This window comes from Pan paniscus, chromosome 9, assembly GCF_029289425.2.
Source record: "Pan paniscus chromosome 9, NHGRI_mPanPan1-v2.0_pri, whole genome shotgun sequence".
NCBI classification, from domain to species: Eukaryota; Metazoa; Chordata; class Mammalia; order Primates; family Hominidae; genus Pan; species Pan paniscus.
The window spans coordinates 47109111-47124741 of record NC_073258.2 but is presented as its reverse complement, the minus strand read 5'-3'; the positions used below and the strand labels follow the sequence as shown (position 1 = coordinate 47124741).

The window sequence follows — 15631 nt, the reverse complement described above, 5'->3', positions numbered from 1 at the left end:
GGAATAAAAACAGAGATCAAGAGAAAGACAAGGCCAAGTGTGTGGTGCTCGCCTGGAATCCCAACACTCTGAGAGGCCGAGGCGGTGGATCATTTGAGCCCAGGAGTTCAAGACCAGCCCGAGCAACATGGCAAAACCCTGTTTCTACAAAAAATACAAAAATTAGCTGGGCGTGACAGTACGTGCCTGTGTTCCCAGCTACTCGGGGGGCTGAGGTGGGAGGATCACTTGAGGCTAGGAGGTTGAGGCTGCAGTGAGCTGAGATCACACTGCTGCACACCAGCTTGGGCCACAGACTGAGACCCTGTCTCGAAAAAAAAAAGGACAGAGATGGGGAGGACAGAGGCAGAGAGGAAAGGGAGCTACACAGAGATAGGCAGAAAGAAGGGGGACAAAGGGAGAGAGGTGGGGGTGGGGAGGGGAGGGGAAGGATCTGCCATCGGGCCTTGTCGAAGGGCCCCCAGCCTGGCAGCCAGGATCACCTCTCTCGGGAGGATCGTGGACACATCTCCTACCCCTGGGCCTCAGTCCTGCCTCGCATAGCACGGGAGGGAGGACGTCCTGGGGCGGCTGGCAGGTTTGCAGGCAGCCACTTACTGGAGGAGACTAGAGCCGCTCCAGCCTGCTCCCAGCCAAGAACACCAGCCTGGCTTCCTGTCTTGGCTTCAGAGCCGAGCCCATTAACAATGAATGAGTCCCTGGGGGCCGAGGTGAGGAGGGGGAAAGGGAGGCTGGGTGTGTTCTGGGACCCATATCCCAGCTCCTTTTAAAGTCCCCTCGGGCTCCCCAGCCAAGACTTCTGCGAGCACCGTGACAAGCTGTAGAGAATTGTCCACCAGGGGGCGCTCAAAGTTTTTCTTTGTTTCTCTTCAAATGAAGTCTGCAGTGTTTGCGCTGTGGAAGGACAAATAGGCCCAAGGCTCCCTGTCACTCATTTCGCAGCTGACTTCACTTCCTTTGGATGGGGAGCATCTCACCGGGACACAAATGGGGCCGTGCAGTGTGCTCTCGTCTGGGGAGGAGGTATGGTGCCAGGTCTCTCCTCCCAGCACTGCTGGTGCTGGCTTATCTACAGAACCTTGCAAGGGAGCCCCCCAGCCAACCAGCCCAGTTCTCCCTGTCATTTAACTCTGCCCACGAATTCGCCCATGAGGAGCATCCGCAAGCTGACCCAGACACACCCACGCTTCTCTAAACAGGGCTGTTTTTAACTTACCCTGTAGCGGGACTGGGCTCAGCCCAGAAGTTCTCCAAGTCCAGGACCTCTTAGAGAAGACCCATCCACCCAGCACAGGAAAGCAGGCGGAGGCCCCAAGCGCCACCACCCATGGGAATCCAGGAGACTCGAGAACGAGAAGGCCCACTGCTTGTCTGGTTTGGCTGTGATCTATAGCTGAGCTGGTCGGCCCCCTCGTTTAACAAGAAGACATGGCTGCTCTGGGAGGTTGGGGAACTAGATGGGAGGCGCACCCTTAGGGGATGGAGCAGGGAGTACGCTCAAACCAGTCCTGCCTGCTGCCCAGCTCATCCGCACGGCTCGGCTGCCTCCCCTGTGCCTGTCTGTGAGGGAAGGGACCATCACTCCTGGTCCCCGACATATCTTCAGCACCCAGTGAACTACATGCGCATGATAGGAGTTCAAGGGCTACTTACTTGATGAATAAGAAACCTTCAGAGGCCATATCATACCGTTTCAGAATTGCATATCTACAAGGGGAAGGCCTCATCCACTAGGCATCTTAGCGATGTTACTAAGGAGTTATATATTAGAGTTTTTAATAGCAAGCAAGTGGAAAAACATCAAGGTCAATGTCAGTGCTCTCAGCTGACCATGCCTTGGAGAAACCTGGTTGTTCAGACCTGGATGCCAAGGCCTCCTCCATCTGGGCCAGCTCACCCACTGCAGGCACGGGCCCACTGCAAAAGCAGGCTCTGGAAGCTGGGGCCACCAAGGCAGATGGAAAAGGCTGGGGACCGCCCCACCCCTGGAGGTGGACCTATGTGGCACAAACCTTATTCTGAGTTTCCTGGCATGCGGACACAGACTAGGTGTTTGTTAAGCCAAGGGTCCTGGATTGACTGCAGGAAAGCAGCAAAGTGAAGTGGGAGAGAGGAAGGGCTGCCCCAGGGAGAAAACAGGTCCCAAAGGCACGGGAAGAGGCAGCCTGAGGCACTGCAGGGGCCCTGACCTAGCGTCTGTATCATCCCCTCTGCTGCCAACTCCATGGGACTCTGGGCAAGTTGCTGAATGTCTCAGGGTTTCAGGACCATTGACTACCAAATGAGTGGGGTCGGACGTGCTCATCTCCATGATCCCTTCTGCTTTGACAGCCCGCCCCAGTTTGGGAAGCACTGGTCTGAATGGAAGCCAGGCAGGGCCTGGAAGTCTGCAGCCAATCCCTGACACCCCTCAGAGCACCCATGGATGGGGTGGGGGCTGGGGTACTCACAAATAGCAGCAGACACTTGTTCTCACGGACGGCCCCGCAGCAGCCCAGGAAGCCGAGCAGAAAGAGCAGGCCCCCCATGGCCAGGAGGATGTAGGCGCCCGTGAGGAGCAGAGGATTGGCAGCCACGATCTCCCGGAAGCCGGTGGGGTCCACCATGACCCAGATGCCGATGGCCAGCAGGCAGGCCCCGCCCAGCTGCTCGGGCCAGTGGAGGAGTTGGGAGGAGAAACAGGCAGAAAGGGAGGTTAGGCACTTCTGACCCACCACTCCCCTGAGCCAGCCCCAGGGTCAGAGGCTTCAAGCACTAGGTGAGCCAGGCAGGAATTCACCTGTGGCGAGAGCCAGTGAGTCCCAGCCGCACCTTGAATTGCTTTTAATTTTTCTAGCTGCCGTGACCTTAAGTGCAACACGCATCCTCTAAATCCAATTTCCGACCCAAGCCCCACCTCGGGCTGAATCATATAAAGGCTATTTGCCAATTTTATCTTCTCTTGAAATGTCAGACCTGTAGGATTAGGAGGACATCTAGTCCAACCCTCTGATTCCATACAGAGGGAACCAACAACTTGCTGAAGGTCACACAGCAAGTTCATGGCAGAGTCAGAGCTTGGTCGCAGGCCCCCTGACTCCAGCCTCAACACCCTAAACAAAGGTCCATGAACATGCTCTGAGTCAGCCCTATGCTGTGTTTGCACCACCCATGCTAGGGGCTGGGAAAACACAGACCAAGTCATCGTCATTGTCCCCCATGGGACTCTCAGTGAGGTTCCAACTTGAGAGTGGGCTCCCCACTCTCAAATCCATAGCTCAAAAGACTTATTATTTATGTCTCCGTCAACATGGGCTCTCTATGCCTTATTTATCTTTGGAAAGAGGCAGCGTAGTCTAGAGAGAGAGCTGTGCCACTTATTAGTTGTGTGACCCTAGGCAAGTGTCATAATCTGTCTGAGCCTTTTAGCTTCCTTGTGGTCAAAAGAAGACTCAAACACCCTCATCCTAAGGCAGCCCTAAGGAAGAAAGGATAGAAGGCGTTTAGCAGATTTCAATAAATATCTGCTCCATTTTTCTTTTCTTTCTTTCTTTCTTTTTTTTTTTTTTGAGACAGAGTCTTGCTCTGCTACCCAGGCTGGAGTGCAGTGGTGGGATCACATCTCACTGCAGCCTTGACCTCCTGGGCCCAAATCATCCTCCTGCCTCAGCCTCCCAAGTAACTGGGACTACAGGCACATGCCACTACACCCGGCTAATTTTTGTATTTTTCTATAGAGACTGAATTTTGCCATGTTGCCCAGGCTGGTCTCAAACTCCTGGGCTCAAGTGATCCTCCTGCCTTGGCCTCCCAAAATGTTGGGATTACAGGTGTGAGCCACTGTGCCCAGCCTATTCCATTTTTCTTGGGCACAGATAAGTATTAGAAGCAGATCTGTTGTGGGAAGAACCAAAGTTTGGCACCATGGGATTTGCGGGCTGTAAAGTATTTGAAATCCCTTTGTGTGGTGGGAGGACCGGAGGCCCAAGAGGCCTGTGTGAGGGTTGACAGCTGGGCGACAGGAAAACTGCTGGGCTTTGGCTTGGCTGAGCAGGACTGCAAGCTGAAGAGAGCTGATGGCTTTGGGCAAGGGGCATTTGTAGGCGACCTTAGGGCAGGAGTCCAGTGGAGAGGCCTGAAGGACCCAGCAGGGGAAAGAGAAGGAAAGACCTAACAGGCATGGCCAGCGACAGGGTTTCCATTTTTGCCATCTGCTGTGCAGTGTCTCTCTCCTTTTTTTTTTTTTTTTTTTTTCTGAGACGGAGTTTCACTCTGTTGCCCAGGCTGGAGTGCAGTGGCACGATCTCGGCTCACCGCAACCTCTGCCTCGCAGGTACAAACGATTCTCCTGCCTCAGCCTCCCGAGTAGCTGGGATTACAGGCACCCGCTACCATGCATGGCTACTTTTTGTATTTTTAGTAGAGATGGGGTTTCACCATGTTGGCCAGGTTGGTCTCGAACTCCTGACCTCAGGTGATCCACCCGCCTCTGCCTCCCAAAGTCCTGGGATTACAGACGTGAGCCACTGCACCCAGCCTGTGTCTCTCTCGTTGGTCTCCCGCACAACCTCCAGGAAAATCTGTGCCTCCTTATTGCTGTTGGAGATTTGGGGATTCAGCAACTGCATGCTAAGCACTTCAAGGAGGGCCCAGCTCCATTTCGGGTGGGAACACTGGGGCTGGAGGAAGGATGAGCTGGCTCAGGGTCACCCGGCTTGGAAGGTGGTGCCCTTGGGTCTAGAATTCAAGTCTGCAAGGCTTCAGGCTTTTTAGGATTATAAGGCAGGGAAGAGAAGCTAAGACAGTTGCTGAAGTGTATATTTTTAAAAAAGACACAAAGATATAGAGGTAGAGATAGAGAGGGAAAGACAGACACTGAGAGAGACAGACGGTCAGTCCTGGCCAGAAAGAGGACCCCTCTTTCAAGAGCCTGCCCTGAAGGACATGAATGGAGGTTTATTCACCCAGGTCTTGGCTGTACTAAGATCAAAGCCTGAGGCTGGACCAGGAAAGCCTGTGGGGGCCCAAGAATCCAGGGCCACAGCTCTACTCCTGGGAGGGGCCATGAGTCTGAGCAGAGCCTTCAGTGGGTCACCAGCAGGTGGGTGGGCTCAGCATGTGGGTGGGCCGCCAGCAGGTGGGCCGGCCACCTGAATGTCCGGGGCTCTGTCCCTTCATATACAGAATCCGTAGGCTGGATGGAAATGGAGCTAAGCTATTGAGGACTGCCCACATCCAGGGTACTTTGTAAACTAATATTGCTTAATTTTCAAAAAGCCTGTTGAGGAAGGTCATTAAGAGATGAAGATACTAAGGTTCAGAGAGGTGAAATGTGTCTCAAATCACAAGCTGCTAAGATGCAGCACTGGAATTTGAATGCAGGTCTTCCATTCCCAGAGAGGTTTCTGATTATATCCGGTGGCTACATGGACTCGGCCCCTCCAGGTCTGAAGTCCATCAACTGCTCAGGGAGATAAGGTTGGGTGGGGCTCCCTCTTGCTGCCCTCTGATCACCCCCATCCCCTCCTTTCCCACTCTCCACGAGGGGTCAGATCCCAAGACAGTGGCCGGACCTAGGTCCCCTCCACCTTTTCGAGAGGGGCTGACCCACCCCAGGGCCTGTGTAAAATGTCTCTCCTAAGAAGGTGGGCTCTTCAGAGTGGGGTGGGCACTGCTGGGGGCCCCCTTTCATGAAAGCCTGGCTGGCAGGTACCCCTGCCTCTAGCGCCGGCCCCTGTGCTCGCCCCAGGGACTCAGCCCAGTGTGACTATTTCAAAGCAGCAGCCAGTTCTGCCCACCCAGCAGAGGCCTGGGAAGACCCAGGAATACTTACAAATATGAAGAAATTGAATACAAACATCAGATACTTCATGCAGCTCAGACAGTCGCCTTCCATGGTGCTCCACCTAGAAATACAAGGCCACCTCAGTCTTCCCGATGGGGGACCCCACCCAGGAAGAACCCCAGCCCCTCCCCAGGGGTTCCCCGCAGCCAGCCCCACCCTTGCAAAGGCTGGAAGAAGATGGAGGCCGATGATAGAGATGAGCATGCTGGAGCCAGCCTGCCTGGGTTTCAGCCTTGGCTCTAGCTTTCATTCGCTGTGTGACCTTGGGCAAATTACTCTACCTCTCTGAGTCTTGCTCTCTCCGACTTTAAAGCGGAGATTAGGAACAGAACCTTCCTCCTAGCAGTGTTGTGAAGATGAACTGAAATCCCACAGTAACATGCTTAGCACATCATCGGGCACGTGGTAAGTGCTCAGCAGTCCCGCTTCACGTTGTTGCTCTACTGCAGGTGTGAGCTGGCCATTTCATAGATGAGAAAACCAAGGCCCAGAGCCTGGACCAGAAGCCAGGCCTGACAAACTTCCCACCAACCCACACACCCTCCAGCCACAGAACAGACCAGGGCAGTTGCTTGGTGCCAGCGAGATGGGGTGTTGCAGGGAAAAGGAGAGCAGCCTACCTGGGGATCTAAAACCTGCTTCTGGGGCCAAAGCCTCCCTGAGCCTTGGCTACCTCTACTCTGAGACCTCCAGCATCCCACCTCCCTGGGAGCCCTCCCTGTCTTCACCTAAAAGTATACCCATGGCAGCAAGTCATTAAACACAATTCCATTCAGCCAACATTGATTGAGCGTCCGCTGCTTGCCAGGCACAGCCGGGGCTGCACTGAGATGCAAATGTCCCCCATCCCCCAGGGGAAGCTGACAGCATCTGCTCTCATGAGTCAGACCTCAAGGTGCACAAGACATGTTTACATTCCATATTCGTTATTTTCACATTTTCTTCATAACGGCTCTGAGGAGAGACTCAGGGCAGGGATTAGAGATCCATGAGACAGGTGGGGAAACCGAGACTCAGAATGAAAACGACATGTCCGATGTCCCACAGCTAGTAAGGGGAAGGGCCAGAATTCAAGCCAGTCCTGAGCTGCCGGCACTGCAGGTGCTTCCAGCAGGGGGTTTGTACCTCCATGACAGGACTCAGTGCAAAGGGTTCTGGGAATATGTGTTGGGGTGTGGATGGATGTAGGGGAGATGGTGTCTGATTACTTTCTGCAGCTCCCGCTTCCTCCCACAGGACATGGCTGTACTCTATCTTCTTCTTCCACAAAATAAGGTTGCTAAGTCTGACTCAAAGGGTTTCTGGGAGGCTTATTATTAATATTAATAATAGTAAAATGTGTATCAAAGCATCACATTGGACTCCATAAACATATACAATTATTATTCATCAATTTAAAATGAAGTCAGGAAAACAGTAATAATCGTAGCCACTGTTTGGGGATCCAGCACTGTGCCCAGGGTTTTGCACATATTATCTCATTTAATCCTTGTAACCACCAAGGAGGTATGTACTCTGATGACCACACATCCTTCCATCAGCCCAGCCCTCAGAAGGGTTAAGGGATTTGTCCAAGGCCACACAGCTTATAGGAAGCACTGACAAGGCCCATGGCACATAATAGGCCTCAGCAACTCTGTCCCCTCCTCGCCCAAAACCACAATCCAACGCTCTCCTCAGCAGCCAGACCAGCACCCTCGCATCATAAGGAACAGATGGAGCAGAGCGGTGCCTGCCTCTCACCTGCTGGGCCACTCCACCCCTCTCCTAATCAGTGATGACAGCACCACTCCAAGCTGCATTTTGGTCTGAGCTAGAGGTGTTTTTGTTTGTTTGTTTTTAAGTGCATTTGAATCCATGGAGAGAGGAGCACAGACAGAGCCAGCTGGTGGGGAGTGGACACAGGAAAGGTTCCTGGTCTCAGGGGTGGTGCCTTGCGTCCCTCCTCTCGTTGTTTCCTGCCAAGGTGCCAGATGTCTGTCCACCAGCTGAGCTTGGCCAGGCAGACATGGCTAAGGTGCCTGGAGCCCATGAGGAAGGTCTGACAGGCACATCGGCTTTGGATTCGGCACTGGCCCTGGGGCCGGAGGGCTTTTCTCCCTAAAGGGACACCTCCTCCTTGCTGCTCTACTGGTCCCTATTGCAACTTGGAAAAATGCTGAGCAGGGGAGGCACAGGCGGGGCCACTCAGCATCAAAGTCAGGAGGGGAAGATACTCAGAGCCCACCTGGGACATCCTCCTTCTTATCTTACTAGGAGGGGGAAACTGAGGCACCAAGTTACCTGGTGAGGAATGCAAGGGAAAAAATCATGGGGTGAACCTGACCCAGGGACTCCAGGCTCCAAGCCTTTGTCCTTCCAACAGTGCCCCAAGGGTTTCTCTTAAATTGTGTTGGGGTAATGGGAAATCAGGGTTTTCCTGAGATCATCCACCCAAGTCTCCACCCCTACAAATAATACTATTTATTGAGCATTTACTATGTGCCAGCTCCATCCTGATACTTTACATTTACTAACTCATAACAACCCATGAGATTAATACTCTTATTATCCTTATTTTCCAGAGGTGGAAACTGAGTCAGACAGAGGCGAGGTGACTTGTCTGAGGTCACAGCTAGTGAGTGGTGAAGCCAAGATTGGAACCCAGGCAATCCAGCTTGGAAGGACAAAGGATGGTGTGTGTGTGATGGGGTGGGGGGCGGATTTGTCTTTACTTCAGTGAGCATGGCCTGAATTCAAGACATGCCATCTGCCTTTGGAGGTAAAATCGGATGACATCATCCTCTCTATCACAGGGGTCTCTGAAACATCTCCAGCCTCAGCCCTGCTCCTGGGCTTCTCTCTCATCCAGACATGGCTGCAGACTCTGGGCTGGGACTGGCCTCCCTACCTCCCCTTCAATCCAGTGCTTCCCTGCTGCCAGAAGGAGCTTTCCAGAAAGCACATGTCACCACAGCCCTCTCTTGCCGGAACCCAACCTCTACAGGAGACCAAGCTGCCTCCTACAGACCACAGGACCTCCAAGACTCACCATCGCCACCTCTTGTTATTCCTGCCCTGACTTTCCTATCACCACCATCAAAGGAGAGTCCCCCAGAGGTATGTCCCTGAGGCTTACTTGGTGCCTCTGTTCATGCTGATCCCTTCTGTTTGGATTGCCTTTCCAACTACGCCAGTCCCACTTAATTCCTATTCATCCTTTAAGACTCGTCACAGGCATCACCTCCGCCAGGAAGCCTTCCCTGATTGCCCCCTCCTGCCCCCATCAAGCCAAGCTCAGTGCCTTCCCCTAGTATAATATCCCACGGCTTCTGCTGACATCCACCACTGCCCCCACCAAAATATATACCATAACATCATCAGCCAGTGTTCCTGGTGAATCCCAGAGGAGCAGAGTCGTGGCTGTGCCCTCCTGGGACACAGTAGGGTTGCACATGGTTTGGACTGAGTAAAACCCTCCACATAGGGAGTGTTAATTCAGCAGTGTGAAGGAAGCCTGTTGCTGGGCTAAGACATGCTTCCAGTCATTCGTATCCTCCTTGCCTCCAACAGCTAGAAAGTGGAGCAACAAGGATTCAAACCCACAGTCGTGTTCTCCTGTGCTCCGTTTCCTCTCTCTGTTGTACCCTCTCCTGGGTGAGGACAGCCCAGGACAGGCCCTCCTAATGCCCCGCTTGCTCACCCTTCTCTCCTCAGGTCTTCCTGAGGCCTGAAAGCCTAGAGCTGCCTGCTTTGGTGCCTGCCTGGGATGGGAGGCACCAGGACAACCTATCCCTTCCTTTTCTCCAGGCCCTGCCCTCCCAGAGGGCAGTGGGGACCCATAGGGATGGCTGTCCTGCTGTCTGGCCAGCATCTCTTCTGGTTGGTTCATGCCAGTGCATACTGGCTGTTAAGCATCTCAACCATCATCACTGACTGTGGGGCCTTTGGCTCTTCCTTCGTCACCAAGCCCAGGCTCTCTTCCTACAGAACGGTCCCCCAGGATACCATTTCCAGGCCAGCTTGCCAGCCACATCCCTCACATCATCCCTGACTTTCTAGAAGGAACATCTAACCTGCATCCAACCAGCATGATCCTAAGCATGGGCTCTGAAGTCAGACACAACTGGGTTCGAATCCCAGCCCATCACCTTTTCTACCTCTGTGTCTTTGGGCAAGTGACTTAGCCTCTTGGAACTTCAGTTTCTTCACCTATAAAAACATCCAGTGTAAAGGGCTCCCCGCTGTACCTGCACAGAGCAGGATGGACAGCTCTTATCACGTCTACACCTAACTCTGCCTTCATAGGTTACTCATAGGCCTGCTGTTCCCTGTTAGACCATAAACCCAGGACAATGCCTTACACCCCAGAGCTTTCTATTCTGACCCGTCTCTCCTTTCAGCTCTTGGCTGACTTCAGCTCCATGCATCTTCAGTCACCCTGTGCCCTTTGGAAAGGGAAAAGAGGATAGGAAAGAACATTTATTGAGCACTGACTCATGGCCAGTCACATGCCAACTCCGCAGAACTGACTGCCTTTAATCTCTCAACAAGCCCCTAAAGCAGGACGTACTATGCCCATTTTACAGAAGAGGACACTGAAGCTCAGAGGGGTCAAGTAACCTGGCCAGTATCACACAGCTTGTATGCACAGACTGGGCTTCAAAAACACCACTCACCCAACTCCAGATCCTGTGCTCTACCTGATCCAGGAGCAGATGTTCAAGCAGAGAGTTGGGCACAAGGAGCACTGGCCTAGGAGTCTGGAGCCCAGGCTTCTGCTCTGTAAGTCACTGCTGTGTGACCTTGGGCAAATCACTTTCTGTCTCTGGCCTCAGTGCCTTCTTGTGTCAAATGGCAGAGCAGGAATCTGATGGCCTGACTGTTTCCTCTGCCAGGCCCTGACTTGGATGAATGGTCCTTTGGAGGCAGAGCAGCCACAACAGCGAGAGGCTGAGTAGTCCTGTGCAGGAGGCCAGGCTCTGCCATCCCTCCCTCTGCCCACCCAGGCAGAGCTTCTCTCCAGGGTAGGATCCAGCTTCAGCCGGCTCTGGCTCTTTAGCAATTAAGGGGTGTAATAAATATGGCAGCTCATAAACGGACTACCTGTATTTATTGTGTACCACATTCATTGCAGATTACATCTCATGGCCCGGGCTTGCGGAGTGCTGGGCTCCCAGACAAATGCAATCAAAGGAGACATGTCTCCTGGGAAGAGCCTCCCACAACCTCAAAGGTGAGTCAGGTAGGAAAATAGATGATGTGAGCCTGGGGGCCGGTGAAGAATATGGAGGCCCGGGTTCCAGTTTCAGAGCAGGGTGGATGAGTAAAAAGAGGGCTTTGGTGCCCAACAGGGGATTGTGTCCCAGCTCTGCCAAGCTTAGCTGGTGGGGCAAGTTACTAAACTGCATACGACTGAATTCCTTCTCTGTAAAGTCAGGATAAAAACAATGCCTTCCTCGGCCGGGCGCGGTGGCTCACGCTTGTAATCCCAGCACTTTGGGAGGCTGAGGCGGGCAGATCACCTGAGGTCAGGAGTTTGAGACCAGCTTGGCCAACATGGCGAAACCCTGTCTCTACTAAAAATAACAAAAATTAGCTGGGGGTGGTGGCAGGAACCTGTAATCCCAGCAACTCGGGAGGCTGAGGCAGGAGAATTGCTTGAACCCAGGAGGAAGAGGTGGCAGTGAGCCGAGATCATGCCATTGCACTCCAGCCTGGGCAACAAGAGTGAAATTCCATCTCAAAAAAAAAAAAAAAAAAAGCCTTCCTCACGTTGTATGGAAAATACTGAGCACAGGGCTTGGCACATGGTAGCTAATAATAGTAACCACTGGCATACACTGAGTTCTTACTATGTGCCAGGGAACACACACAATTTCATTGAATCCTTGTAAAGCTCTGGGAAGTAGGTAATGTCATTCTATTTTTCAGAGGAGGGAACTGAGGCTCGGAGAGGTGGAATCACTTGTCTAAGGTCACACAGTACAGAAGTGCCTGAGCCAGAATTTGAACCCATGCCTGTCTTAATCTGGGGCCACAACTCCTAATCAGCATTCTCAATGAATGAGAATTCCCTTGCCCCATTCATCCATCCTCCTCCAAAGTGCAGACCTGTCTTCACACCACCTATGCCATTTGATCTCCCACTATTCTCCAGCAGGGACAGCCTCCCAGGCCATCACCCACCGCCAGGCTGAAGCCTAGAGACCAGGGCTTGCCTGCACCATCCCCTATAGAGACCTTCTGAATGTGGAGACACACCTCCATAGCCAATTGGTCAGACTAGAGTGACAGACACATGGGACCTCCAATCACTGCCTGGCTGTTAGCTCCACCCATCCATGGATGACTTCTAGAAGTTAACTTCACGGCACAGTTTCCTAACTTACTTCTAAAGGGAGGAGAACCATGGAGAATCTCTGGAGGGTGGGGCGAGAAGAAAATTGAGACTATGAGGTCCAAGAGCTTTGTTATTGCTCAAAAAAGCGGCACTTAGAAAGGAGATGGTGGGCCTGTCTGCTGTGGGACATGATGCCCTCCCTGGGGCCAGTGGTGGGAGGCCCATCAAAGTCTCCCCATTTCCCTGAGCTAAAGGGTCCCTGAAGGGAGAGTAGCAGTGTGGGTGGGGCCTGTAGGGTCAGGTGGGACCCGGCCTATCACTTTCTTGCCTCATGACTATGGGTGAACTACATAACCTTTCCAGGCCTTTGCTTTCATGCCTGCAAAATGGGGACAGGAATGCTGACTTCCTCTAGAAATTGTGCTGAGCATGAAATGGTATCATAGAGGTACAGTCCCTCATACAGCGCTTGACACATGGTGGCTCCATCCTGGCTCTGGGCTCTGTTCCTCCCTCCTGCCCCGCCACAAGGTGGCTCCTCCCAGCTGCTCTCCTAGACACCAGGCATATCAGCTTCAGCCTCAGGAGAGGGGAGGACTCTGGGGTGGAGGATTTTGAAGCAGGGAGAGTGACTGTGTTCAATGGTGCTCAAACTGGGTTCCTGAGACTAGCAACATCCTAAAGTTATTTTCAATATTTCAAATAACATCTCAGACATCAACCTCTCACCATGGGCTGACTCAAGGGGCAAGTGTCTTGGGTTTTGGAGCAATTAGACTACCCCCAGGTGGGGACCTTGTTTATTGGGTTGTTCAGAATATCTGGCCACCATGTCTGTATGACTTTGCAGAACAAAAACGAACATGCTATTTGGTGCATAAAATTCTTTAAATCCTGGGGCTCAGAGGGATGAAATGCAGGAGTCAGCATCAGAGGCAAGCTTGACTTAGTGGGAATTCCACTCCCTGTTTGTACCCGGAAAGCACTGGAGAGCAGTTTAGGTGCTGTGGTCTCCCTGTCCTTCCATGTGACGTCTGCCTCAGGATCTGCTCTGTGGATCCTGTGGTCTGAAGGTTGATGTGCCTGTCACAGCAACCCTCATCTGGCCATGGGAAGGTCCTGTGCTTACAGATGGGTGTCTAATACAACATGACCCTCAGATGCAGCCAACTGTTTCGTGTAAAACAAAACCAGGTGTTTAAGGATGCTATGGTTTGAATGTGACACACATTCAAAAGTCATATTGAAACTTAATACCAGATGTAACATGATGAAGAGGTGGGGCCTTTAAGAGGTGATCGGATCTCAAGGGTTCTGCCCTCATGACTGGATCAATCCACTCATGGATTAATGGGTTATCACAGGAGTGGGTTGGTCATCCTGAGAGTGGGTCTGTTATAAAAGCCACTTTGGCATGCTCAGCCCCCTCGCCATGTGATGCCCTGCACCGCCTTAGAACTCTGCAAAGAGTCCCCTGGCAGCAAGATGGCCTTCATCAGGTGCAGCTGCTTGACCTTGGACTTCTCAGCCTCCAGAACTGTAAGAAATAAATGCCTTTTCTTTATAAATTATCCAGTCTCAGGCGTTCAGTCATAGCAACAGAAAACACACTAAGACAAAGGATTTCAAGGGAACTTCAGGTAAACTTCTGACACTACTGTTTGTGTAAGTGCTGACTTAGACCCAGCTCTTGTGTAACTTACATCACCAGCATATCAATAAAAGAAGTTCTTAATCGTCAAAGGTTGGGAAGCACGATCTAGCCCAATACCCTCATTTTGGAAATGAGAAAATTGAGGCTGAGAGAGGGAAAAGGAGCTTGGCCAAGTTCCAAAACCAATTAATTAGTCATGGATATGAACTTGGAAGCCCAGCCCAGTGCCCTGTGGATACAGCACATACGCTATGTGCTACTTATTTATTTTGGGAGCATGCATCTGCCTTTATTAGAATGCATGTTTCATAAAGGCATGGACTTGTTTTGTTCACTGGCTTATTTCTAGTGTCTGGAGCAGTGCCTGGCACATAGTGGGTCCTCAATTATATATCTGGATGAATAAATGAATGAATGTATAGTGGGAAAAGAGCAAAAAGAGACAGTGGAGTCAGCAAATCAGAGAAATACACAAAGCCAAGTCAGAAAGAGAGGGAAAGACCGAAGGAGACACAGAGGCAAACAGGCAGATTGGAAAGGATCAGAGTGGAGATGGGACCGTGTCAGGTGATGGGGCAGAGGTACGCTGAGAAGGGAGAGGCAATTGCCAATGTGTCACCTGGGCAGTTCTTCGGGCATCAGCAGGACAGACTCTCCCGTCAGCGAGGCTTGTGTATATTTCTTTTATCGGCCCAGCTTGTCCAATAAGAGAAAATATTCAATTACTACAGGAAGTCAATAAAGAGCAGCCCCATGAAAGGAGCTGTTTATGAAAACCCGCCCTCCAGATACACACACTCGGGGCAAGTGTCCTGCTAATCTGGGCCCATTAGAGCTCATGAAAAGCTCTCAGCACCTGAGGCCACTCCAGCGGGGGAGTGGCCTTCTGCCCAGATGGCAGCTCCTGGGTGCCTTTGCAGGTGCTGCCTTGGAAGGCACATCTTTAATAGACTTGCAGATTCTAGCATGGGCTTCATGTATGCTGACACGGCTGCACATGAGGCTGATGGCCTGGGAGGAGATGATGGGTGTGAGTAACCTGCATCCATGGATGCCACCCAGGCATCCACAATACCTCAGCAGAGAGAGTGCCAGCAGGGCCCTGTTCATCAACTTCCTCCCCCAAAATCCAGACTCCCAGGAGAGAGAGATTTGATGCTGGAAAGTGTTTCTTGGCTTTGCATAAGGATTTGTGAGAAGGTTCCTTCAGAGGGCCAGCTCCCAGCAGTGGAAATGAGGGTTCGATTTCAGAAGTCAAAACAGGCCCATATGGAGACTCCTGTTCTATCACTCCTGCGGGGAATTCCACAGCCAGCTCCTGCTCAAACTTTGGGTTAGAGGACAGTCCCAGGAAGACCTGGGACCTGGGGAAGCCTGGGCTGTGGGGGTGTTCCTAGGGAAGGAAGGGAGAGATATCCATGCCTATTCAAAATCCCTCCAAGTACGAGCCTGCCTGGGGTCAGTGAAGGGGTGGTGGGTGAAAGATTCCTCCCCATTTACCCATCCCTCCCTTCCTCCCTCAACCCACCCACTCACCCACCTACCATCCACTCAGTAGACATACACTGAGTTGCTACTATGTGCCAGGGGCTGTGCCAGGGAGTGTGAGGTGCAAATAAGCATGGACACACAAGTGAGTGGTGGTAGTGGTGGTGGTGGTGGTGGTAGCGTGGAGGAGACAAGGAGGCAGATAACAGCAGGGCTGGGGAACCCACAGTGGGGAGGACTAACTCCCCCGGCATAACTCTGGGCAGAGGGGAGAGGAATTGTGGGGAAGGGGATGGTGAAGGCTAGTCTTGGGGGAGTGCAGAGGTAGAGATGGGAAGATGGA

At 52.3% G+C, this 15631-nt stretch overlaps 1 protein-coding gene across 4 annotated transcripts in view; it reads right to left on the bottom strand.

The window, feature by feature from the left end:
• The window catches only part of TSPAN18 (tetraspanin 18), a 204125-nt gene that overhangs the window by 20078 nt on the left and 168416 nt on the right, over positions 1–15631 (bottom strand). For 3 of the 4 annotated variants that reach the window (XM_008960305.5, XM_063608153.1, XM_008960304.5), the window contains 2 exons: positions 5813–5885; positions 2451–2645 (listed from right to left, as the gene is read on the bottom strand). In XM_008960305.5, the coding sequence (XP_008958553.1) occupies positions 2451–2645; positions 5813–5875 (258 nt within the window). In that variant the 5' untranslated portion in view covers positions 5876–5885. Of the gene's footprint in view, positions 1–2450; positions 2646–5812; positions 5886–14419; positions 14497–15631 lie in introns of all 4 variants that reach the window. The other variant, XM_008960303.5, reaches the window with a different exon arrangement.